Here is a 26,928-nt window from a genome sequence, read left to right as displayed (position 1 = left end):
GCTGAACTGCCCTCTTCTTTCATTCCCTCTTGTGTAATGAAGATCTCCATGAGCATTCTTGAGCACTGAAAAGAAAAATGGAAATATTTTTCCTCTGAACAAAAGTCTTGTCAGTGAAGCAGATGCATGGTCTTCTATGCCCAGATCCATCCCAAATTTCTGTAAATTTAGAGTTTCATGCAGCCTAACTTTGTGTTTTCTAGTGTTGAAAGCAGCCCATCTGATACTCTGGCATGGCAGAAAGCATTGTGCTCTGTGTTAAGGGATAATGAATGTTCAATGTCAAGTACAGAAACATGGTTGTGTGTGTGTGGTGGAGCCATGGATTCTGTTTAGTCCTGAGTTCGTTTTGGTTCCAGTAGTGGCTGGAATGATCATAAGGAGCAGAAGAAAACAATAACTGGTGAGACAAATGTGAGAGAAGTAACAAAGGGAAAGAAACAATTCCTTTTTTGTACTTTCCACAACTGGATCCTCACCAGCTGAAAACACTCAGATGAATGGTGATAGTTTTGTGAAGGTCAGTGCAATTATTAAAGGCTTTGTACCAAAGTGCAATGAAATTCTGAAAAAAAAAAATTAACATAAGTCCCATATAAAATGGGAAGGGGGGGACAAACATTGTGGATTTGTTGGCAAACAAATGTGATGCCAAATGTTTTATGTAATAGGAAAATATTTCTTGGTACCATCTCCCCTTTAATGCTGATTTTACAGTAATTATAAATGTCTTAAATAATCATGACATCTTGGGATGAATACCCATTTATGGTTTTTTTTGGGGCAGCCTGGTGTTTTATAGATGTTAGGCTCAAACCAAAATTGTACAGAATTACCAACTCGGTGTGTTTGCAAAGGGTTGTGCCTGGTGCAAGCTCTGTGCTGAGTAACAGCTGGGATCATATTACAATGTTTCTTTCAGCCAGGATGCATCTAGAGACCATTACAGACTCTCTTTCCTCTAGATAGCTATTATTCACATAAAATTTAAAAGGATAGACATGCCTACACATTTGTCCTGATTGCAAGCCTTTGTTGAGGCAAAAAGAGAACAGGGTGAATATAGTGAAGCCTCAAAAGCCAGTCAAAGGAGGTTGACATAAAATAATCAGGGTATGTGTACTGCACACTGAGCCCCTTCAAATGAAACATTTAGCTGTATGCAGCAAAACTGGAGTCATCCACATGCGTTAGCCACTTGGATATTTTCCCAGTTCTCAAGAAGAATTTGCAGCTCATGCTTAGCTTGTACTGCCACAACTATTCTGCTGGCACTATTTAGGCTACTGCTGCAAAGGCAGTTGGATACCTGCATGACTTGCAGTATTGACAGGAATACAGCCAGACAGGACTGACAGACTGAGCCTTTAGGTGTCACTGTGCTCTTAGGAGTAGAAAATAGCTCAACATTTTGGCTAGCTCAAAAAAGATTTCTTTTTTTTCTGATCACAGAAAAAGCCTCATTTGGTGACATGGGAAGTTTTCATCTTCAAAGGTGCATGGAAATTATTATTAAGCACCAAAATCTATTTGTAAAGCTGTGAAAAAGGAAAGTGCTCTTCATGAAAGCCTACAAATAATCTGAGTTGAATAATAGACTAATTGGGCACAACTGCCTGTAGTTGCACTTGGTCTGCAAAATGGATCCAGGGACAAAGGGATAATTGCATGACTACCACATGCTGTCATCCTGCCTTTCCATAGAGACTTGCACAACTAAAAGTACTCATGTAACCATGTATCCTGAAAACACCCAGAATAGACCCTTGAGGGATACAGCCACTGTCAGACAGATGGCATCAAGTATTACGTAGATCTTTATGAGAGAAAAATGTATCACGAAATTAAAGGTACTGGAACTTGATGAATCTAAAGATGCAAGGTCTAGACAAGGAGAATTGACCATGGGAGCAAACTATCCAGGGCAACAGTGAATTTGACTATATCAGAGCAAGACTCAGTGCCTTTCTGGAAGATAGACTGCAGCTAAAAGCTAGATATTGGGCTACATTCACTGGTGTAAAAAACAAAACAAAACAAAAGCCCCAGATGAAATGAAATGGCTTGAAGTGTGCTGAAATAGAGACGAAATGACTGATTGATCTCCAGTGGCCCTAAGTAGAATCCCATGATTCTATAAGTCATTATTCTCCACTAAGCATACTAATCCCTTGCATCATGACTGAAGCCCCCAGCACACTTGTGGCTAGGCAGTCTAGGCCAGCTTTGAGAACATTTGAACCTATTTTCAGCTGAAGATATTAAATGCTCTGCAAAGTCCCACCTCTTTGGCATGTTTAAGACAGTTTAACCTTGAAATGTTTTCAGTCTCGGGAGTAGATGTGGTGTGGGACTGTGTCACTCTGCATGTTTATAACCATCAGGAGGAACATGTGGCGCTGGATGTGTACGCCTGCATGCCCAGGGAGTCAGGCAGTGGGAATCTCTACATGAACACAGAGCAACTGTGGCACTCACACAGCCGATGGCAGGCTCACAAGGGGGATGTGCCTGAGGATGGAGCTGCACACAGCAGCCTCCGGCCTTGTCAGTGCTCACAGGGACTGTGCAGGGTACGTGCAGGAGATCCCGTGCACTGTTTTGGGGTCCCTTTTGAGGAGGAGGACCGAGGCACAGCCTCCTGCAGTCCACCCTGTGGAAAGCATGTTGTTACGGTCCATACCACTGAGAGTCTGTACCTTGCTCTTCACATTTGAAAATTAAGATTGCAGATCAATAGCCTGCTCAAAGCTTAAGTGAAGAAGTGAAATTTCCCGGTATCTTGATGGGCCGTCCCTCTCCTTCTCCCTCAGCAGTTCCATCCTCTGAGGTGCCTGAGAAGCCCGGTATTTCACCTTCAAAAATCAACAAACTTCTCGGCCATTAGGGTCACGATGAGAGGAAGGGATTAGGCTGTTCCCGAGCCGGGAGCGTGCAGTGAATTCACCCACGGACACAGCGGCTGCCCTGTCGGCCCTCACCTCGGTCCGGGCCCGTTTGCCCCCACGGGCGGTGACTGGAAGTTGCATCCCAGCAGCGGCACGGCCGATCCCTGGAGCCCAGCCTCCAGCTAGCCAGTCCTTTCGGGCCGCAGGGTCGCACGGGGGATGCCCGGGAGCGGGGGCACACCTCGGGGCACATCCCGGGGGCCGGGCAGAAACCGCGCCCGCCGCGGCTGCGGCACCGGGAGGCTCAGGGGGCCCGGCGCACCCGCGGCGCTCCCGCCTCCGCACGGCAGGTGGCGCCCGAGCAGCGCCCGCCCGGCGGCTGCGGGGGCGCGGGAGCCCCGGCGGCGCCTGCGCGCTGCGGAGGCGGCGGCGGCGGAGCGGCCTGAAGCAGCCCGCGGGGAGAGCGGGCGGCGGCTGCGGGGGTTCGGTGTGTCGCGTCCCAGGGCGGCCGTGATCGTGCGCCACGATGCCTGCGGTATCGAAGGGCGATGGCATGCGAGGCCTGGCGGTCTTCATCTCCGATATCCGCAACTGTGAGTGGCACCGGGGCCGGGGCCTGGGCTGGGCCGCGCCGGCCGTCGCCATGGGCTGGTGCTCCGTGGGGCCGGGGCTTCACCCCTCGATCCCCTTCCCAGTGCTCCCCTCTTGCCCCTGACCCCCGCCGCGGGCAGCTCGGAGCGCTCCTGTCTCACGAAATGGCGACGCGCTCGGGGGGGCGGCGCGGCGGGGAGGGGGGACAGCATAAAGCATTTGCCCGTGGGTTTGTGCGTTTTGGGTGGGTGGGTTGGCGTGTTTCCCTCCCCCTTCACCGCCCCTGTCACCCCCCTCGCCCGTCCTTGAGTGTCGCGGTGGCCGCCCCGGCCGAGGGGGTGCCGGGGGTCGGTACCGCCGTTGTTCGCGATGCGCCGGAGCGGTGCCGGGGCGCGGGTGGGTGTGCGGCGGGGCAGGGAGAGGCGTCCTGGGCTCCTTCCAGATCCCTGAGCGGCTCTCGGTTCATCACGTCACTGATGGAAAACAGGCCTCTGTAGGCGCCTGAGAGCAGGGCCCTCAGTGCGTATGCCTAGGTTTGGCTTAAATTGGCTTGAAGATTCTGCTTTGGTGGAAATCGGCGCTTGGGATCAGTGTAATTAAAAATGGGATGGAGGGGGGTGTGAGTAGTTGCCCCCCGCCCCCCCGAGCGATGTGGGGGAGCGTGTCCGTGAGTGTGCAGTGGGAGAGGAGGAGTACAAATCTGCTGCTGCTTGGGGGAAGGGGCATGTGTGGGGGCACACCTCAGTGCTCAGTCTTCCTTTTGTCCGAGAATTGCATACAATAGTTTAATATTAATCAGAGTTAGAGATCTAAGTGTGTGATGTGGCATGAATTGCCTGGGGAAGGGCTAAGGTCGCTGTGGTTGGTGTGATGAAACAGCTCTATTTTGTCCACCTGTGTGTCTCTGTAGATCACTTGAGGCTATTTTAAAAGCAGTGGAGGAATGATATTAAGGTCTTCTCTCTAAAGATATAAACTGGTTTTGGGAATTTTTTAGTGTGAATTATGTTGTTCTGACTGGGCTTGCATTTGGATTATTTAGGCACACTGGCTTGAAAAACTTCAAATTGATGATTTCTAATAAAAAAAACCTGGCAAAGAAATTATACAGGTAAAATGAGACCATTTAAATGCTGCGTCTTTATAATCAGGTGATTTGGACATCGAGACGTGAACAAATTCAAGGTTGATAATCTTCCTTAGAGCAGAAGCTGTTTGAATGAGGGGGTTTTTCTTTTTCAAAACAGAGTTGCTGGTCCTTAGGTTGCTTTAGGCTTCACTCTGTTTGTAGAAGAAGAAGACCCATAAAATGTGTAGTGTAGCAGTTCCAGGTTACACAAGCGCTCCTGTGCTTTGTCTAGTTGGCCTTGCTATTTAAAGTGAGCATTTTCGGTGTCCTGGTGTTCTGTGCAAGCTTTGTGTGTAACATAGTTCCACTTGGTGTCATAGCAGTTAAGACTTGTTAAGCTGTTCTATCTACCCAACACAATTCACTGTGATTTTTTAATCATTGTTTTCATTGATTTAGCTAGAAGCAGTACGGACTTGATTCATTAGTGTTTAATGTCTTGCAGTTGGTTAAATTTGTCCATGCTTGTTTTTAGCGGAATTTACTAGAAGTAAATTCAAGAGAAGCATTTGGGCTCTTATGTTTGTAACATGTGTTCAGGGATGTGAAATAACCAAATTTAATGTGATAGGATATAACAAATTAGGTACTTATTTCCCCACGAGGCTGTGTGGGAATAGAGCTGAAGCTACCTTTGTCCATATGGGACAACAAATCTCTCATGCTCTAGTTATCTTCAGGAGACACAAAGATGTAACCTATTGGTGATACAAATAGAATGTTAACTTCGACTCTTTACACAAATACTGGTATATCTCTCATGTTTTGTCTCTGTCCAGACAGATGTTTGGGAGCTGTAATTACTTGTGTATCTTTCTTGTCTTCATAATGAAAAAAGTAGCAGCATCTTCTAAACAACTGCAGAAGAGCTGGTATTCCCACTAGTAGGTGATGTATGAAGCTTCCAAGTAGCTGTGAATGGCATTTGAGCCTTCCCTTCAGTGGAGCTCTGAGTGCTGCCAGCTAACCCTGGGCTAGCGCACACAGAGCAAGATTCACAACAGTGCTTCCTGGAGTATTCACAGAATTACTCTCTGGAGACTCTGGGCTCTGCAGGTACTGCTGTTGGCTAAAGCTCCCTCTTTGCTTCTTCAGGGAGGAGCTAGATGTTGTCAGGAACAAAAAGTAGCAGCTGTGGAGGTGAACAGCATCTTTTGACTAAGAAAAGAAAGCAAGTCTTCCTTTTCTGAGAAGGGAGGGGAGCTAAACCATGTGCAGCTCATGACCTCTATTTCTAGCCTTACAATTGGACTAAATATCTGATAGTTGCAGTAACACAGAAAGTTCTGCTGGCATTCTTAATTTGGCTTTGCTGAACTCCTGTATCTGTTTTGAATACTGCCACAAAGGCTTGGCAGTTTTAGTTTGCCAGTAGCCTTTCCAGATGATACGTAATGGTGAAACATGGTGTGTATGGGGGGGGTGTATGCACAGATAAGGATTCTACATTGTGGATGTCCCGAAAAAGGAAAGTGGAGTTGTGTGCTGGCTGTGTTCAGAGGGATGCACAGCATGTGATTTCAAATAATTCAAGGAACCTAAACTTCTTGGGGATACTTGTGTAAATTTTGACTGTTTACCTTTGGAAATGCTTGATCTCCTTACATCAAGATTTATTTTTTGGATATTGTATCTACAATGTCTGCAGCATTAAATAATGCAGGATTCTCTTACTGGTTGGATATGTTACTGATTTGGGAGTGATGCCTGTCTTGCCTATCTTTATACCAGTCTGCTACAGGCTTCACATAAGTCTCACTTGATAGCAGTTTTCAGTGTTTACAACTGTAGCTGATTGTGAACAAGCAGCTCGCACTACCAGCCTGTCTTTAATACTAAAAGCTTGGTTGTCACTTCTGTTTTGTTTAGACATATTTTTGGCACATGGTTTATCTATTAAACTTCTTGATTTTTATCTTAAATACTTCTATGTCAGATGTATTTTTTAGAGCAGACTATTTTAAAGTACACTGATTTCTCAAAAGTCTGTGATGTTTTTCATTAAAAACAGTTGGAATACTACTTGCAGCAGCAATTGTAAAATATTTCAAGGCTAAGAGAGGCTTCTTAGCACTTTGACTTTGCTCTAGTCTCTCTGAAGCTGTCATATTGAGTGTCTTCTTTCAAAATGAAATGTTCTTTATTCGTACAAAGATCAAGTGAATTTTTGAAGTATGGTAATAGAAGAAAATGAATTATCCTTCAGTTCCTTATAGCTCTCCAGAATTTTGTTTCAGGGCAGCTTCTTATTGTAGGCTCTACATTTTGCATATGGAGGTCCTAGTGCAGGTGGCAGATAAAAATATGTTTTAGGAAATAACCCTTTTAGATATCTGTCGCTTTGCCAGTAGATGCATGAACTTTTCTAGAGACTTGTTCATTTGGATTGTTTTGTAACATATATGAATTACTACAGTAAGTAGGTTTTTAGCTTATCTTTCATAGACAGCAGAGAAGAGACAAGAAAACTACAGGTTGAAAGCCAAACTGCAGTACTTGATTAGGATAGCCCAGTTAATGAGTTCTTGGTTGGTGTGACTGAGAAAATAGTCAGGTGTGGCTATGCCGTACAAAAGATGGTGGTGGAGTGGAGCTGAAAGTTCTGAACCCTGTGGTTTGGTGAAGTGCTGTCCAAACTTAGGGGTTCAGGTCAGGAGGAGTCCTTGTCACTGCATGGATTATGTGCCTCATGAACTAAAACCTAGCAAGATCTGCATGTGTTACAAGCATATGGACTCCTGCAAGAAATATTTATTCTTAAATAGTATGTTAAGTCTTTTCTTGTGTATGTACTGCAGAGCTGCTGAAGCAATTTGCTTATGTGAGATGGTGCTTTATAAATTCTCCAGCTGTTTTAGCTGACACATAGAGCATCAGGAGTCTGTTTTCATTTTTTTGAGTACAGCTTTATGCTTACCTCACAATGAAATACTTTTAAGTCATTTGTCACTCAACCTGTTCTGCTGCAGCAACAGTGCTCTCTGCTATACACCCTGAAAACCAGGAAAGCTTGCTTTTCTCCTTTCATTTGCAGCCGGTAATGTAGAAATAGTTTGTATTACAGTAGTAAGTGTACTACTGGTAACCCTCTGCTCCATGTTAAAATTGGGAAGCCAGTTCCTCTTAGGTTGATGAGATGTGTCTACACAGAGGCAAAAGCTGCTTTTGTCACAGGTTTGGAGGACAAGACAGTTCTTAATTTCCCTTGCTAGGTAACTGTCTTAACTTTTCAGTTTTGCCCCAGAAGTTGGACAGGCAGAGGAAGGATTCCTGAGTTTGTTCTTCAAATGTTTCTTTGTATGTTTTCTTCCAAGTTACTGTTTCTTTTTCCTCAGGCCAAATTTTTTCCTTAAATAAAATCCAACAAATATAATAAACAAAGGTCCATCTCTTCTCATAGGACTTAATGCATTAAATTTTCATTGTACTGGACAAGGGATAGTGTCCTGAAGCTGAACCTCCCAAAATGTGTCTTTGCTTCACTGCATTGGGACTGGTGCATCACGTTACAGATCAGCAAGTGGGGATTGAAAAAAGATAGTTCATTAAATTCATCATATGATGATCACCTGTTTGAATGGATGGTAGGTTATGAAGTGCATTGCAGGTGTAGGTAGGAGGGGCATGTACATGGATTAAATGACTACATGGGTATGTATAGAGTTATTTTTCTCTGTGGGAACAGCCACCCAGTGAAACAAACTTCACATAGAGTGAGTTGAGCACATACAGCTGGATTTAGTTATCTGTAAGTAATTATTATATGTCAGTAATAAGCTGTCACTGTATAGGCTAAAGCTACTGCATTGCTCCTCTGAGTTCTTGTTTGCATTGCATGTAGTGTTAAAGCAGGACTTGAAACACTTCTCTAGACAGTCAGAGACTTTTTTTACATGTATTCTTAGATTACTTACCTTTTGAAGAAATTGAAGGCAAAGCATGGTGGTTTGCTCTCCTGCTGCTTCTTCAAGGCTGTGGCAGTGCATCTAATATGGTTGGTTTCTGGCCTGAACAAACAGCCCTAAGGATGTGCTATAATAAGCACTAAGTCTTGCATCACTTGCTACTATTTGCAGGAGAGTGCTTTAAGGAAAACACAATTAGCATGAGATTAGTCTGAGGAGGATCTCTAAAGCAAAACTGATGCTCTTCCCATGGCTTCTCTGTCTTGGCTTGCTCCTGGTCATTTCAAAGAGCTCTGAGAGGCTGGGATTTTTTTTTGTTAGTGTTTTTTTTTTAAAATGTTTGTTTAATTTGTGCATGTTTGGCTTAGAGGAGAGTAATGGAGGAGAGATAGTAAAGAGTTAGAATCTTTCATGTGACATCCAACCTCTATTAGGTACCCTGGACTGCTTAATTTGAAATCCTTTGTATAAAGACTGCCCATCAGGACTGATAAGAGGAAGCTAAGGACTATTGCAGAGATTATTACATATCTGCATTAGTTAATGAGCTCAAAAGTATTTTAGGGTCCCTGAAGCAGTAGTTTAGAAGTGATAGCTAAACTAGGATAGGCCTCAAACTGTTCTTCTTTTTGAACATGAACTAAGGAGGTAGAAGAGAGTCCACAGTGACTTGTAGTAAATCAGTGCTGATACTGCCATATCTTGTTGAAGGGAGTGTAGCTCTATGCTGTGAAAAGACTGGTCAAGGAAATGACTGCTTGGATGCTGTTCAGTCAAGGAAGGAGGAAGAACTCCTTTTGTACAAGCCTGACCCTGCACTTACTTCTTGGCCTGAAGCATATCTTGGCATATCTTCTTGGCCTGAAGCTTCTCTTTTGATAGGAGTCAATGTTGTTTTGCCACCTGAGCTGACAGATAGATGTTCTGTATGTCACAGAGTCACTTGGATATGAACTTCCAGTACACTTTCAGTTATTCTAGGGAAAGCTCTAGTCTTAAGCTAGACCCTGTTACCTGGTTACTTCTCATTTTCTCATAACTTGTGGGGCTTAGTTAGGAAAAAAAAGCCATGGTAAGCATCCAAAATCATTAAACTTGTATTAAGTTGTTGCAGTTTATTACATCTGGATTGAAAAGCTGCTTTTGTACTCTTATTTCTCTTCTCTTATGAGGACAAGGAGTTAATGGATTAGTGGATTACAGTAAAGCCTGTGACTCCCTTCTGTTTCCTGAGAAGGGGCAAATCTCTAGTGCCACAGTGGAGGAAGAAGTCAGTTCTGTGGATAGTAGTTCCCTTACTGTGCAGAATATTAGAAATGTCCTCTACATAAAGTTCTAAAATACCAGTAAGTCACTGGTCCCTGTCTTTAGATATCTAATCACAGCAGGATGTCCCAAGACACAATGCTCCTAAACTGCCTTTGTGCCATTTGTGATCTTCAGCACGACAGGCACTTCTTTTCTTCTGATCAAACAGATCTTGTGGAAGGACAGCATGCACTCCTGTTTCTGTTCATAACAGGATGTTAGCACGTCAGTAAACAAAAAGCTTCTTGTTCTGCAGACTTGAACAGGTTCATTTGTGAACAAAAGTGAAGCTATACTAACTTTTTTTTTAAAGGTGTCCAGTATTTTATTGTAGTCTCTCTGGATTAGTTGTGCAGTGAGTTTGTAAACAATTGCACCAACAAGCTCCTTCAGACTCAGATGGAGCTTGCACCTCTGTTGTAGTACCCTAGAGAGTTTAACCAAATGAAGGAATATATGTAGACAATGTGAGGATGGGCAAGCAGACCACTCTAATGTATTGCTGTGCAACCTGTCTGCCTTTCTTTTGCCCTCTTCGCTGCTGTGCTGAAGAGCCAGCTGAGAGATTAGGGAGAGCTGGAGGATGGATTTGGTGGTTTACTTCACGAAGATCATGATCTGCATAGCAAATGGCTAATCTATCCTCTAGAGCTGTAATAGGAGTATCTGTCCTGCTGGCAGGTAAAAGTAATGGTTTAATTTACTGATACAAACAAGTAAAAAAGCTCTCTCACAGAAGCAAAAATGGAGGCACTGATTACCTTTACATGCATATTTTCCTCTATCTCTACCATTTTTACAGTGGAGACACTATTATTTGTTTTCCCTGTCTTTCAACCAGTTTCTTTCTCTGTTCCCTGACAGCAGGGTTCCAGAATGCAGTGTAGCCTTTGCATCATGCTTGCAGGCTGTTTTAGCAGTAGAAAAGGCAAGTGGGTCATTTGATTGCTTTATGCCAACTGAAGTGTGTTTAGACAGTGAATGGGTGAACTTGTTCTATACCTGGTCATGTCTTCTGCTGTCACTGTCACTTGTGGTAAAGCTGGCATGATGTAGCCTTAGCCTAGACTTTGCCATCTTGCTTTTTTGTTGTTAGGCTCCCAAACTGACCTGCAGCAATACAAGGTAGTGCAGGAATGTGTGTGCCAGGAAGAGAGCAGTTTTTAGGAACTGTCTGTAGCTGTCTCTTAAGAAGCACAGCCTTGAATCCAACTGACTCTCTAGCTATCAATGTTTGTTCAAGGGAAGCTGGGTAGCAGTTTGGCAATGCTGTCTCTCCCACCAAAGTGGCCCATCAGCTTAGATGCTCCAAATGTAGAGGCTAAGGAAAACATAACCAGAAACATTCTTATATTTGGAAAACACTGACTCACAGCTCTCAGGGAAGATGCCTAACATCACCTTTGAAATTGAGAATTTATCATTTGTGTGAGAACTTAAGTGTTGTTCCTAAGTAAGTTTTCCTAGCCATTAAGGAATTCAGAGAAGTGCCTGCTCTTAACCTTGGTAGTATTTGTATTCTCTCTCCGAAACAGAGAAGTAGACTTGTCCTCTCTTCAAGGCCTGTTTGATAATTGATTGTGAACAGAGTTCATGTTATATTAGACCCATGATAGTGCCACAAAATCACTTACACTACTACTGGCCTTCAAGAAGCATGACAGAACCGTGGCAGGCTTTTTCCGTGTGCAAAAAGAGCTCCTATCCTCTGCTTTATAGTTCATGCCAGCTGACCTATAGTTGTGCATCTGTAATCATAAACTGTCAGATGGCCAAAGGGCAGGTAAGGCTAAGAGTGTATCAGCTGTATGTAAATTCAAAACAAGTTATTGGCTAGGCTTAATTACACTGACTGCTGGCCTAAAGCAGATTGGAGCCAGATGAATACTGGGAACAACTAAAGTTTTGTGAAGTGATTTATTTATTTGTTGCTTCAGATGTTGACAGTGTGCCTGTGTTTCAAGGCCTTGCCTGCAGAAGTCTACTCTGCTCAGTATTTGTGTAGCTGCTTATAGAAAAAATGTTTCTCTCTTCCTTTGGGAAATAAATGTATAGGCTTGGTCAGAAGTATATCAAGGGGTTTGTATGAAAGTTAAGAACTAGTAGCAGTTCTAGTTAGCACAGGTGGGTTGTATGCCTCAAATTTACCTTTAACAGTCTGCAGTTAGTATAGCAACAAGTTAATCCTGATGGAGCAGGTCACTGTCTGAGTGAGCCAAAGCTGCCTACTAATTCTAACCTTGAAGCACTTCCTTAACCTTGCAGCCCTGCTGCCAGGCTACTGTTAAGATATGTCAGGTTTTTTTCAAATGAATGGGCTCAACAAACCCCTTTCCTGTAACCTCTGTTTTCTCATTCTTTAGGTTGTAATGCAGAGTTCTGAACAGAGGAATGGAGGTGTATTTGTGCAGTACTGAAGTGCTGACTGTAGCTTGGATTACTGGGAAATACAAGAATAGTAGTTGGTTCTTTGATGAGCTGCGTGACTTACGATGTTCCCTACTCTATCTTTGTTAAACAAGATGGTAATTAAAGATAATACTGCTCTGCAGACTAAATTTACCTTCTCTAATGAAGGCAGTAGGCAGCATGATGGAGTCTGAAGCCTGACAAACTGCCAGATATGAAGTAATCACCCATAAGCACCTTGGACTGTGGTGGCTGGGTACCTGTGTGCTCAGTGCCCATCTTGGAGATGATGAGCAGCACTCATACAGTGGGGCTGTAAGGCTACAAACACTACATGTCTGTGATGCAGAACAGCAACCAAAGCTTACTGACTTGCAGATATTTAATGGTAGTCTGTTAAAATGGTAAAAGTCTGAATAAGTGAAAGTGAGAAGGATACAGCCTGAACTCATATGGAACATAATCTTCTTGTGCTCTGGTTTAACTACTGTCCTACCCAGCAGTCTGTATACATGACATGACCTTTATTAAAGCCTCTCCCAGCTGAATGTGTGCTTACAGAACATTTTGTTAGTGTACAGCTCTGATAATTTCATGATACTGGGGCTGGGTAAGAGCCTGAAAATGTGGCAGAGCAATTTCCTTTGCTAGCTCTGAAATGAAAGCCTTTATTCCTGCAGCACAGCACTCCTTCAGCTATTATCATCTTGTTTTTACTGTCCTCAGGACTACTTGAGTGTTTTTAGTGATAGTAAAAATAAAAGATGCATATAGAAATTATTCAGTGAGTGCTGGCAAGTCAGAGTAATGTGTTGAAAACTTCAGTTAATCAAACACATTTTAACAGTGCCCTTCCACACTTAGTGGGACAGAAGATCTAGCTAGAAATTTGTTCTTGTTTTATGATACTTCTGTTTTCTTTTGTCCTTTATAATGGCAGCTGCCTTCCACTGTGAGGTTTTGTTTTGCTTTGTCATCCTCTAATATAAGCAGTTAATTGTGTTTATATAAGGTTACCATACAATATAAACTGCTGGAGTTGAGGAAATTTGGGGTTAGATACTTCAGCCTGGTTTTAACTTGTCATTTGTCCTCAGCATTGTGTGACTGCCCTCAGTGACATTTAACACTTGGTGTGCTAGTGCTGTTCTTTAAAACTACACTTTCAGGCTTGCATAGACTTTAATTAGTAATAAGATGAAAACTTAATTGTTCAACGTGAACTCCAATATATGAGTTAAACTCTTTATCACCTGCTAACTACTATGCTGTTTATGTTTGGTCATAGTCTGGATGAGATCATATACTGCCTTCAAAATAGAACAGCCTGAAGAAATTATTTGAAAGACTTTTGTTCATATACTAAGTGATATGATAAACCTTCAGATATGAGTCTGGGTGTTCCTGTCATCTCACTGCTACAGCTGTGTGCATGGGGGTGGGATTTCCATGCTTGTGTTGCTGAGCCTGCAGACTATTTCTGCGAAAGGTGCTGAGTTCACAAATTCCTGAAGTATTTTAGTCAGGCTTTGCTTAATGCTCTGTTGCTTGCTTAGGACACAAAGAACCCAATTCCTAGCAGTAACTGATAATCTGTGAGTGTAGCAGGTAAATAATGCTGCTTGAAAGGTTTGCCAGGAGGTTTTGGTGGTTTTAAAAAAGTAAAAGATGGCCTTGATTTCATCTTGGGGTACGAAAAGCTAGCAAATATGTTTCTCTTTCATCACCCTATTTTTAACATTTTAAAATTGTGATTATTAACACACTTGCTGAGGTTAGAGAAACAACTGCTAATAATTCCAAGTAAATATTGCAGTTCACTTCCCTTACAAACATAGGTTAAAGATACAGAGTAAAGACCTAGTTTCTAAATTTAAAAACTCAGATTAGCAATGTCCCAGACTGAGCTCTATATTCTCTGCCCTGGTAAATTAAGTACAAAATCTCCACACTCTGTAGTTATGTCTTAATGAGATGTGTTCTTCCCATGGTAAAAGGGTAAATATACTAATAGCTTTAGGAGATTAAATTTTTCATCAGAAGCAGATGTATGGCTGAAAATAAGGGAAGTGTTCTAAAGTCTTTAAAAAGAAATACCTTACAAAATTGAAAATTGGAGTGTTGTTTATTTACATAAACATTTGCACCCTTTTGGGGTATGTTACTGTGGCCCCTGTTCTCAGAGGGTGGGACTCCAGAGCAAAGACTTGCTTCAGTGTAGTAATGAACTCCTAATGCTGGCAAGTGCCCTAGAAGCAAACATTTGAGTATCTCTGCTGTGTGCTCAGGACAAATAATCCAATTAAGACAAATCTGAAATCTATAAAGGAAGACACTTCAGGTCTTAGATTGCACGACTTGCTGCTCATTTATACAATAAATACTGTTACTGCTTTAAAACCAGCTTTCTTTAGATTGACAAGTTAAATTAGAACAAAACTCGTGTTGCATAATATATTAGTGAAAACTGGTTAGACTTTGTGATTCCAGCAGATGCATCTTTATAAACGGAGGGAACTGTACTGTGTTCTCTAGCTTTGTCATTCTAGAAGTTAATTGGAATTTCTAGGTCAAATTAAAACTGTGGACATGATCTTCTGCTTTATCTGGAAATCAGGGTGCATACAGATAGCAACTACAGTTTGTTTCAGAACAGGAATTGTAAATGATTGAGCTCTGAAATTGTGGGTTGTTTTTTGTCCTGTGGAGTGCCTGCCAAGGCACCCTGCCCTTAAGTCTTTTGAGCAGCAGCCTTTACAAAACACTGTAGTAGAATGTAAAAATGCGTTTGAAGTGAATTTGTGGGATCTGTAGGTGTTTTGTTAAAAGGACAATGCAAACTGAAGTAGTTGCTTCTGTAGTGGGCTTAACATTTCTGTTTGTACAGTGTGCTGTGGCTGCTCTGTGTCTGTTCTCTTGTGGTTGTTGTTAGAGGCAGATGAATACAAACCTGTTTTCTGCATCTTATGCAAGAGTTGGTTTCAGAAGTCCTAACTTCAGTTTATTTTTCTTGAGTCTAAGTCAAGAAATTGCAAAATCTAGATTCATTTGTACTTAACAAGGGATTCCTTTATACTTTGCTCTTAAACTATCCTAAGGCACTTGTGTTTCCTTGAGTTACTTAGTCACCTTTTATAGGGCCTGCTGTAAATTCCCCAAAGGAATAGTAAAGGGAGGATTAACAACCCTAGGATGACACATGCAAATGTAGGGGAAGATTTAAATACTGTGAGATGTTTCTGTTGAAGAAAGGGGTGAGATTGGAGGTGCTTTGGGATCCTGGTCATGATCTGCTCTTCAAGCCTCCTCACATCCCCTACTTGCACATTCACAGCTGTAGCTGTGATCCCAGTGGTGTGGGGAAGTGTGTGGTGTGAACACAGGGCATGTGATCCCCACGACTCATAAGGTTGGACCAATTTGAATCAGGGCTAGGACACTTTTACTCATAACCTTGTAGCAAATACATGTGGTGAAGAGGGAAGGAAGGTGTCATTTTCTGCTGCTAGTTGATGTTTGGCACACTTGAAACTGCCTGAAACTTTTGGGAAATGGACAAAAGTTTTAGACTTGTTGAAATTTTGAATAGGTACAGGTCTGAATTAACTACAGAACTAAATGGCCAGATCTGCATTGCTGAAGTGTACTTCACTTGCTTCCCTCAGATGGCAGGCAGCTGATCACAATGCCTGAGCTGACTGTTTTACCCTTCTGTTCTTCTACTCGTGTAGGAGACAGTGGACCCAGATGTCTGTACAATCTCAGTCACCAAAAACTAAAATGCTAAAGAGTAATAAGCTGTTTTGGTTTGAACAATGCAAATATTACTTGAATAAGTTTGCATTATCACAATTAAAACTGCAGCTGTTTCTCCATGTAACTTGAATTGGTACTAGAAATCCCAATATCTGTTCTTGAAATCAAAAATGGATATGAAATACTAATGGTGCTAAGAAGCATAAGTCATCTAATAAAGTGTGAATTTTAAATATTTCTGGTTTTCAAATGACTTTCATGAGGTACATTGAAAGTCTGAACTTGTATCCTAACTGTGTGAGGTCTTGAGCCTTTGGACTCCTTGTGAGTTTACTGCATTTCCTCTTCAGTCTGTGAAGAATGTTTTTAAAGCTGTTGAACTGGATGACTGTTCAACAGAAATAATAAATTGGCTTGTCCTTAAGGTGAGAAATAATCTGAGCTGCTTGTTTATAGGATTGTGCTTAGGAGAGTTGCTTCTTCAAAGCACTGTCAACTTAGTAATCACATAGGAAGTAAAATTCACTTTTCTCTGGGCAGTTTCAGGAATAGAAAAACTGGAGCATTTGTGAAAGTCAGTAGCAGTGGCATCTCAGGTTATATGCAAGTGACACTGTCTAAAGTCTGCAAAGCTTCTTGAAACTGGGAGGTCCTTAGAACTTCTCAAATTCCTGTACAAAGTGATGCTTAAGTTACCTCTGTTTGTATTTGGTTCCAGTGATGGAAATGGAGAGTTATAACTCCTCCTGTTGTTTGTATGTTCACAAGTGAATGTTTCTGTTTGGGTGAAAAGATGCTTCGGGTGGCAGAGGGATGTCCAAAGCATTGTGTCCTGATACGTATTCTTTTCATTTCAGGCAAAAGCAAAGAGGCAGAAATAAAGAGGATAAATAAAGAACTAGCAAATATTCGGTCAAAATTTAAAGGTAAGTGGCTTGAACATACCATACTATATATATTTCTGTAAGACTTTCTTTTACGGAGTTTTGCTTTTACATGCTTGGACATCTTTTGTCAACTGCTGACTCAAGCAAAATGCTGAAGCAGTCTGTTAGAATTACTGTTGGAAACGTTCTCTTAACTCTAGAACCTTCTGACAGTCCTGTGATTTTTTGCCATAACAGAAGCCAACTCCTTCCTCTGTTAGGGAATTCGGCTCCTGGTCACAAACTGTTTCTAGTACTTGCCCTCCTAACCATGTGACTACTCAGCTTGTTTGTTTCCAGAAAGCTGCGAGGCTTTGAATAGTTTGGAGTAAGATGGGTGGACATTATTATTTCCAGTAAAACAGCATCTGTTTAAACTTTTCTTCTTCCTCCCTCTTCAGCCCTCAGCCCTTTATGGAAGTAATGGGTTAGGCTGACTTCTAGCAGAATTAAATTGTAATGTGTAGTTGCTGAAGCTATACTTCTTGACCACAAGCAACAGCAGTACAAATTATTCATGTGAAACAAAGGATATGCAGTAACTAATTTCAAGAGGCAGCAATTAACTTTTAAACAACACAAGATAAAACTCATGCTGTTAGCTGTATTCAAGTTGTATATGTGGTTTCAAAGTTTAAAGATTCTGAGGGATAGTTGGGATGTTTTTAAATAAAATTATAACAGTTGTGGCTGTGGCAACTTTTGTTTAAATAGTTCTGGGGCAGTGTGTGTAGTTAGGTAAGATATTGCAATGTGGAGATCATATATGTGCCTTCAGAATCTGCTGGATTTGTAGTAATTCATTTACCACAAATGCATTGGCTGTCCTGGCTTAGAGTAGCATATCTACTTGATGTATTAACAAATAACTTTTCCTGAACTTTGTATGATCTGTGGCTATATTTTAAGTAGTATGTCTCTTAAAGGTGTATGAAGACCTTTGGAAAACTGAGTATCATGAACAGCTTAGAAGGGAATAGTTCACCACAATGCAAGACACTCAAGAAATTATTCAAAATTAAAAGCCATCACATGCCTCTTTGTTTTCATTTTTTTCTTAGAAAAATAGGTAAAAGTACATGAACAGTTAATTCTTCTCTGCTTACTCATGATCGTGGAGAAATTATCATAGGAATCTCTGGCTATGTGGAACCATAAATCAGGCAGTGATCAGAGAATAGAGGTGCTTTCAGCAAAGTAGTGTCATAACTTTAGCCTGCATACCTTATGTAGCATCCTTTAAGCACTATTTACATAGCCTTGAATAAAGGCCTGTATATGCTCATTCAGTAGCTTGAGTGGAAGATGGCTAAACCTTCTTGTAGTTGATCCTCATTATGGTTTATTACTAAATCTGTATGGATTTTGAGTGGAAAATTTTAATTACCTGAAGACAGTAACTTTATGAAGCCTGAGCAAAAACATGTATGCCACAATTTGGAAAAAGTTGTGTTTAGACAACTTGTGTAACTGCTTGAAGCTGTGAGAGTGTGAGGAGCTGATAGCTGTGTTATCTTTCTGCTTCAGGAATCCCACATGGACTTCATACTGTGTGGTTCTTCCTTGCAGAAGGGTTATATGAAAATTAAGAGACCTTCATATGCATTTTATTCTTGGTTTAAGTGGCGATTACTCAGTTTAGCCTAGTTTCTTTTGATGCAGCTCTGACCTGAAAACGTTTTTAAATAGTTTGGATTAAGACAAATGTGTAATTGTGAACTTAAGAGGATGTCCCTTGTTAAATAACTGTGGTGAATGCTGGTGCCCTGAGTTACTGGTCCTTCCTGGCCAAAGATGCAGCTTTTGGACTGGCTCCATGGTTGTAATCAGGGAAAGGTCCAAGAAACAAGACCTTTTGACAGAGAAGCATGACACCAGTGTAGGAGTCTGGTCTGCCTCTGGGCCTTCAGCACACACTGTTGCATTACCTGGATGCTGATCCCATGTAACCTGCAAGGTGTATTCTTACACTGTTGCAGACAGAGCCTCAATATTTCTACTTTTGTTTTAGCATGCAAGTAACTGTCAGGCCTGATACCTGCCTTATGTTTGGGTAACTTGGTGTTGAAAGTACCCTTGTATTTAACAAGTTGGGATAAGGTTTCACACCTCTGCACAAGCAATACTTTCCTTCAACTGATGGAATTTGTGCTATGGCTTTGGGTTCTGATCCAGCTTTTGTGCACTGAGCTCAGCAGAAATTTAGAATCTCTGTACTTAGGGTTACTCTGTCTCTTGTCTAAGCATGAGGAAGCTCCATTGCTGAGGTCCCTGTGTCCTTGACAGTTGCTTTAAATGCTTCTGCATTAACTGAGATAAGAAGAATGTACTAGAGAGAAGCTACACCAGTGTGATAAAGGAGAAGCTGTAGGAGTAGAGTGTGCCAAGATGCTATTCCTTCTGTTTTACACGTTCAGCCTGTAAGCTGATTTTGCTCCCATGCTTGAACCAAACTGGAAGTCCCAGCATTAGAGCAGTAACTGCTTTGGGAGTGAAAAAATATCCAGTTTATTAAAGTGTCTTCAGTGACAAACTGAATTGTTGGAAGTAAAATCAGGCTTCAAATATGACAAGTATCAGTTGTATCTTTTTTCTGGTGCTAGTAGTATGGTAAATAAATACTAGTTTATGGATTTGTATGGATTGTGTGGCACAATTATTCAGCATTTGATATAGAGGGCTTGGACTGTCACTCCTACAGAAATACAGATCTTGTCTCAAAGTATAGCTACATTCATAAAAATCAAATTCAGTTCTTTTAGCCTCTAAGCTAGTAGTGGCCTTCTGATAGAGTGTATCCCTGGATTGCTGCCAACTGCATGAACAGAGGTCAGTGTAGGAAGGAAGCAAAGAAACAGTGTTGTCCATTCTGTTTTGCAAAAGCCATTATTGTGGTTTTAAAAGCTAAGATTTTAAGGCCATGTGAAAGCTAGTGAGATTAGACTTGTCAGGCTTCCTTATCTACCCCCAGTGAACATCTCAAGGACTAAACTGTTTTCCTGACCCCTCTTGCTGGTAGCAGGCTCAGAACAGTGCAGCACACTGGCTTTTAAGTACACTGAGTTAGATTGGAAACCAGGTGCTGTTCTTTAACTTATGTTCCAATCTAGAGGTGGAAGCCGCTGCCTGAGAACCAAACAGTCTTAAAATACTTTCTTGCCTTATTTCTTTTCAGAGAGCTCTGTGGTGGTTATGTTTGAGCAAGGGAAACCAAAACGTCTGTGTTCAAATGCTAGGGAGTTGATACACAGAAATTTGGAAATAGTAATTATTTCTTAGTATTACTCATTGTTAATCAGCTGTTAATAATTTCTTTCTTAGCCAAATAACTAATAAATTTTTCAGGAAAAGCAAGTAGCCTTTGAAATGCCCACTGTGCTGAAAACCTGCTGACATGTATTGTGAATCCTTCCTGTTTCTGCTGACTTGATTTGCAGCACTTGCAAATGTTCCCAGAAGCATTTGAAAATGAGCTGAGTTAAAAGAAATGATTGTGTATTGCAATAAAGATAACAGAACATGTGACATTTCCTTCTGCTCTCGTTCGGATGTTTGCTTGGGACTGGGGGAAGCTGTACTATTTTGGCACATACTTAAGCAATGAGACTTGTTAGTAATGTTTAAAATAGAACCTTTGGAACTCTCCATAAATGCAACATGGAAGGGAGTGGAATAGTTAAAATTTCAATAAGAATCAGTCACAGACTTCTTCAAAAGACAGCTGGATTTAGACAACTACTGTGAGATCTTTGACTGAAGTGCTCTTTTTTCAAATGGCTCAGATAATTAAATAATAAAAATTTTTAAAACCCCTGATATTCTGTTATTGCTGGGAACTAATAAGACTTTGAAGAAGAGCTGTAGAACTCTAATTTGGCCTAGTTTACAAACCTGCCTGAGAACTCTCACATTGCCTTCACGACTGTATTCAAGGAACAGGAGCTTTTGAAAGTAGTCAGTGTAGCATTTTTTCTGTCTTTGGAAAAGGTGTTTCAGATACTGATTTCTCAATATTTTTCTTTGATACCACATGGTGGAGAAGGAAGCTGCTTGTTAGTAGGATGGTGATCTGTTTTGTACTTGATTCCATGGTGTAGCCTCTATCAAAAATTCTTCAAATACCCTGAGATCCAAGGACCTTGCTAATCTGAGCTCTTAAAATACTGTGATCTTGGAAGGATGTAATGTTTTAAATAGCTGGGTCCTAAACCTAAAAAAGGAATTGCTAAACTCTGACAAATAGTTTGTTGTGCAAGTTGATGTGGTTCATAGTATACATATTTTCATCCCTTATGTTCTTCGTTAAGCAATTGGATTGCAGCATTCTGTACTCCCCTTTCCTTTCTGGTATCACAAAGTCACCACCAGTCATTTGAGAATATAAGAGATTATATTTAATACTTGTAACCGTTTTATATTGCTGCTGGATTGTACACTAACAGACAGCTGCAGTTCAGCCTCTTGGCCTGCTGGGAATTCGGTCTTGGGGATTGGTTGGGGTGTCTTCATTTGTGGTGATGTCGATGTTAAAGCTACTTTGATGTCTTCTGGTGTATCTGAATCTCAGAGAAGCAACTCATGCTATTAATGCTATCCAGTAACTATAGTAAGTCCTCAGTTATGCAGAGGATGGCCACTAGAGTTAGACTGACTGAAATGGATTCAGCTTATTTAGTGCCCCCTTCTGTGAGTCACAATAGTATCTGCTAATGGCAAGGAGCATCACCTGTTCCTGTCATCCGTCCCCTAGAATGGCTGGCTTGTCACGAGGTAGAGTGGTTTTCGTAAAGACCTACTGGTTTGTTCACTGATTTTTTTCCTTTTGGATCTCATGTAGATGACCAATTAAAATCAAATCTTAAGAGCTTGTAGAAACTCTTCTTAAGCAGCTGAAAAAATACTAGAAAACTAAAGCTGTCACTACCTTTCCTGTGTTTTGTTTTTGGGGTTTTTTTCCTTACTTCTCCTAAGGAAAGGTATCTTTGATCTGCATTTCTCTGCCATGGTGGGATAGGAAGAAGGTTCTGCTCTTGAGTGCCATTTCATTGGGAAAATAGTACAACAGGAAGTATTTGTGCAGAATACTGCATTATTGCTACACCATAGTTTGGAGGTCACAGCAGATAAGCAGACATGGTTGAGTATCTTCTCTTTCCTCTGGCCATATTGCTTCCAAAGAAGGGGGAAAAATATATTTCCCACTGAATGTTTCGCTCTGGTTCTTCTGACAGTAATTCCAATGTCTAGGAGAACAAAATTCCCTACATTTGTTTGCTGACTCAGCAGGAAAAGAGCCTTATGACAGCAAACCGTAAAAGTGGCTTGAAGAAAACATGTCTGTAGAGAGCTTTCTGCAGAGCTGGCTGTTGTCAGAGGATGCTCACAGGATCCAGTACAGCAGAATTTCACTACCATGGGTATCTTCAGTGGTGCTGCCTCCTGTATTGAAGTAAAATGTGACATATATTGGCTTCTGTAGTATGGCCCTGAAGATGACTCCTCTTTGCACAACGTAAAAATAGCTTTCAGGTGGAGTTTTTTGTTGGCAACTGATGCAGTGTCTGTGCCAGTTTAAAAAAATCAATGGGTGCCTAAAAACCCAAATTATAAGGGTATCATTGTCTGCATTAAAATAGCAGTGTTTGCTTAAATTGATCTCAGTTGAAATGAGATTAAATAGAAGAATTTTTAAGGTTCAAAATAGAAAGCAACCCCCAAAATGCAGCCTGTAAACATAACCTTTTAGCATTTTGTACTTAAGTGGGCCAGTGTGCTTTCTGTTGGTTCACTGTTACATATCTTCACACCTAGATGGTAGTCTTCATTCCTTCACTAACTGTAAGTTTAGTAGTGGTAGTTTTCTTGGTGTTTATCCAGTGTGTGGATGTAGTGCCTAATCCAGGGGAGCTGTAGATTCATGTGGCCTGGCAAATTTAATATGCCTCTGTGTCAGTTCATGAGAAGGAAGAAGGAGCAACTTCTGTACTATTAAGATTCTTTTTTAACTTCAGATTTATGTAATAGACAGCTAAATATAAAATAAAAAGGCAGCTTAGAGCTTTTATTGGCAAGGGCAATGAGTAAGGGATATCTTATTGAAGCTTTAGTGTATGCAGTGCTGTTCCTGGCTGAGCTTGCCTGTCACCAAGAAATACACATTTGATGTGACAGATCAGTTATTCCAGGCCCAGAATGCTGAGGTGAAGGAGCTTATATAGTCTGTTAGGCAGCAGTATATATCAGAGTTTTGCTGCCCAGCAGTCAGTCTTGCCTGATTTACTGGATACCCCTTTATTTCCTGATTTGAGGTAGGGAGGGAATGTAACACAGAAGTGTTATGTTCATAGGGTAGCTCTTCCCTTCAGGAAAAGCAATGGTCTCCTGATGAACTGGAAGCTGCACTGCTCCGTGTTGCTTCTGCTAGCTTCTAAAATCAGCAGTACTGCAACATATGGACAAACCTATTTAGAGTGCATTTTTCTTCTGAAACTGGAACACTTGTGAAAACTCTCATTTTACAAAAGCTTTAAAATTCTCATGATACTCTAATTTCATGTATTTCTTCCAGTCTTTGGAATAGACCATTGTCACATGATCTTTGTAAAACAACTTGCTGGGGCTTTTTTTGTTGCTACTGAGTTCTCTACAGTGGTGAACTAGGAAGAGTACATTAACACTTTTACTGAGATAAGGGTTTGATAATTGGTTTAAGAGGAGACCATGTATGGAAAACAGAAATGTTCTTAACCAAAGCGAGAAAATCAAAATGGAGCAAGCATGGATGTGCTGCCTCTTAGTAAGAACATACTCTAAGGACACTGCAGGATAATTCAAGGACTAGATGACAGCATTTTTTCTTGACCATCCTTTCATCACCATCCTTTAGGATATAGATAATGATAGATGGAATTATCACTAAGTAACCAAGGTAAAAGCTCAACATGGACTTAATTGTTTGTTTCCTTGCTTTTCAGGTGACAAGGCTCTGGATGGTTACAGTAAGAAAAAATATGTCTGCAAACTGCTCTTCATCTTTCTGCTGGGGCATGACATTGACTTTGGTCACATGGAAGCTGTAAACCTGCTCAGTTCCAATAGATATACAGAGAAACAAATTGTGAGTAACTTGAGCTCTAAAAGAGATAAACTGGTCTGTCTGATATCTTGCCTCAGCTGTGGAGTCTATAAAGAATTTTGCTTCATTCCCCCTGCCCTGGCTTAAAGCCTTATTTTGGCTCTAGGAATAATTCTGAAATCTAAACACCTTTGTACACAGGGAGTCTTGAACTAGTTGCAAAAAATGTGCATTCTGCATAAAATTATTACTCTTATTAAGAAACTGCCTTGAGTCTTGCATTAAAAGGTAAGTAACCTTTTAATTTTCCAAATGTCTCTTTCCATCTCCCTAGGTAAGGCTGTGTTTATCAGGTGCATGTAACTTAGTAGTATTTGAATAATAAGCCAAAATCTTGATTGGTCCCCATCCATCTAAAATGATCTTTTGAGTATATGCCAGAATAGGCTGAGAAAACACTTAAAAACCAGATAATTAGGGTAACAGTAAACTTACTCAGTTTTGTTTAATTCACTTAATCTTTCTAGCCTTCGCTCTGTCTCCACGCCCATTTCTGCCCATATGGAAGTGGAGAGAAGTGTATGTGTCAAAGAAATCACATTTCCTGTTAATGCCACAATAAATGAAGCCAGCTCAAATAGATTTTCCATGTTGTTACTCACAGGGCTATCTGTTCATCTCCGTGCTGGTGAACTCCAACAGCGAGCTCATCCGCCTGATAAACAATGCCATCAAGAACGACCTGGCCAGCCGCAACCCCACCTTCATGGGCCTCGCCCTGCACTGCATTGCCAACGTGGGCAGCCGGGAGATGGCCGAAGCGTTTGCTGGAGAAATTCCCAAAATTCTTGTGGCTGGGTAGGTGTGACATGCCTCTTTCAAATACAACATCTATAAACTTCTCAGCAACTCGGTTCCATTGCAGCATCTTAAGCTTGGGCTCTACAGCCCTGGGCTTGCAGTGATAATGACAGTTCAAATACCTGCAGGTGCTTTCGCTTGCCTGCATGTGGAGTTGCTTGTAGGAGTGTAAGACTGGAGTGAAAATTAGGAGTTTTGGTATCTTCAATAGGCTTTTACAGCCTTGTTCTGATCTCGTTTTTGTTTTGGATAAATCTGTGGTATTGAATACCCCTGAAATGCATATGTTTTACTTTTCTTACCTCTCCTGATGAAAAATAAATGAACCTAAATAGATGTTTATACTACAAATTTTGTTATAAACTGAAGTTCTTATGTAAATGTACTGATCTCATAAGGTACATGATAATAATGATTTGTGAGTTTTCTTACTTCCTCTACTAACCATGTAAAGAGCAATTTGTGTAAATGGCAAATAGTCACCACCACCTTTCTTACTTTGGTATAGCTGAAAGTTTCTAAACAGACCTGGCAAATGTCTGAAACTATAGTTAAGTCAATGTAAAGTTGGACCTGTGATTGTAGGGCTAATTTATTTTGAAACTTAGAATGTCCAAGTGCAAACAGTGCATTTAAATTCTAGGGATATGAAATGTTTTAGAATATGCATGGATCTTTTTGTAACAAGTCTTATACCACGTGCCACTTTTTATATTAATGTAAGAACTGTATTCTAAATGTCAGGCCACTGCCATTGCTAGGTGCTGTTCTCCGTGTAGCATGGTGGAGACAATACTGCAGTGAGGAGTCATGGGGTTTTAATAAGATAGCCTTAAAAAATTCTGAGAATATCACTTGGGGTCACTAATCGCAAACAGAGCACTGCACCTTCAGGTCAGTGTTTAAACTTTGAGCTGTGTTTATGTTTTCCGAGATCACTCTTCAGGGTCTCATTCCTTCTGCATTTCTAAGATAATATATATTAAACATGTTTCTGTGCCTGTCCTAAGTGACCTGGGCAGAATGAGCATTGTCAGTTATATTTGCGAATTCAATGTAGCTCTCTTGGCTTAAATAGAAATTAGAGACAGGGGAGGAATAGGTTTGTGGTTTTTAACTGAGGTACAACTTGATCTCGTGGAAAACTGATAAATTTATGAAGAATAGCTGGGATGAAGTTCTGGGAATATAGAGGTTTCTGAACATTTAACCAAGATTGCACTTTATAAGCTGCCTCTTAAAACTCTTACTGGTAGTGCTCTGTACGTTTTATAGCTGTTGTCTGTGCGTCACAAAAAATGCTTAATCAACAACTTTGTGAAAAGGAGTTCACTGAACTAGAATAGCTCCTTGCTTGCCACTCTTAAAATAGTCCATTTCTGTGCCAGCAGCAGGGATGGCAAGGTGAATAGATTTGTGGGTTGTGTGCTTGTTGACAGCCACCTTACATTCTAGCTGTAGGTGCTGACGCTGTTGAGTAGTTCATGATTTCTAGCTGACATACAGGACCTATCAGTAGATCCAGCTTTGGTCACATTCATAAGGTAGTATATCTGAACTGTCTGATTTCAGTCAGCCTGGAAGAAGCTTGTTCTTGTGATCAGATGAGATGAACTTTCAATTCTCATAAAAGATGTGAAATGTCACTCCACTTCACAAAGATTCATTACATATGTCTTGTAGCCTCTAGAATAGTTGAAAACTTGACTAAGTAAACTTATTGGAAAAATTAAGAAGAAGAAATACTTCAGCATAAGAAAACTTCAGTGACCTTCTGTTGAAAAGATGCAGCCTGGCCAGGGATGCTGAGTCAGTGTGAGATCTGGCATAAAGCTGTCCTGCAGGTATTGCTGTGCCCTAACCACTGTATTTTAAATCAGTATGTATGTCTTGCAGAGACACTATGGATAGTGTGAAGCAAAGTGCTGCTTTATGCTTGCTGCGTTTGTACAGAACTTCTCCTGACCTTGTTCCCATGGGAGACTGGACATCTCGAGTGGTGCACCTCCTCAATGACCAGCACTTGGTAAATCAGCCTCATTATGCTTCTTGAGCCTTGTGTGTAAAGAGAATGGTGTGA

The 26,928-nt window shown here is 41.1% G+C and overlaps 1 protein-coding gene across 4 annotated transcripts in view; it reads left to right on the top strand.

Moving 5' to 3' along the window:
• The first annotated feature begins 3,308 nt into the window (after positions 1 to 3,308).
• Positions 3,309 to 26,928, top strand: part of AP2A2 (adaptor related protein complex 2 subunit alpha 2) — a 44,272-nt gene continuing 20,652 nt past the window's right edge. For all 4 annotated transcript variants that reach the window (XM_058806205.1, XM_058806203.1, XM_058806204.1 and 1 more), the window contains exons 1-5: positions 3,309 to 3,481; positions 16,844 to 16,912; positions 23,887 to 24,029; positions 24,652 to 24,845; positions 26,745 to 26,874. In XM_058806205.1, coding sequence (XP_058662188.1) covers positions 3,415 to 3,481; positions 16,844 to 16,912; positions 23,887 to 24,029; positions 24,652 to 24,845; positions 26,745 to 26,874 — 603 coding nt within the window. In that variant the 5' untranslated portion in view covers positions 3,309 to 3,414. The remainder of the gene's footprint in view (positions 3,482 to 16,843; positions 16,913 to 23,886; positions 24,030 to 24,651; positions 24,846 to 26,744; positions 26,875 to 26,928) is intronic.

Source organism: Ammospiza caudacuta, chromosome 6, assembly GCF_027887145.1.
Source record: "Ammospiza caudacuta isolate bAmmCau1 chromosome 6, bAmmCau1.pri, whole genome shotgun sequence".
NCBI classification, from domain to species: domain Eukaryota; kingdom Metazoa; phylum Chordata; class Aves; order Passeriformes; family Passerellidae; genus Ammospiza; species Ammospiza caudacuta.
The sequence above is the reverse complement of the archived record's forward strand: the minus strand, read 5'-3'. Positions and strand labels throughout refer to the sequence as shown.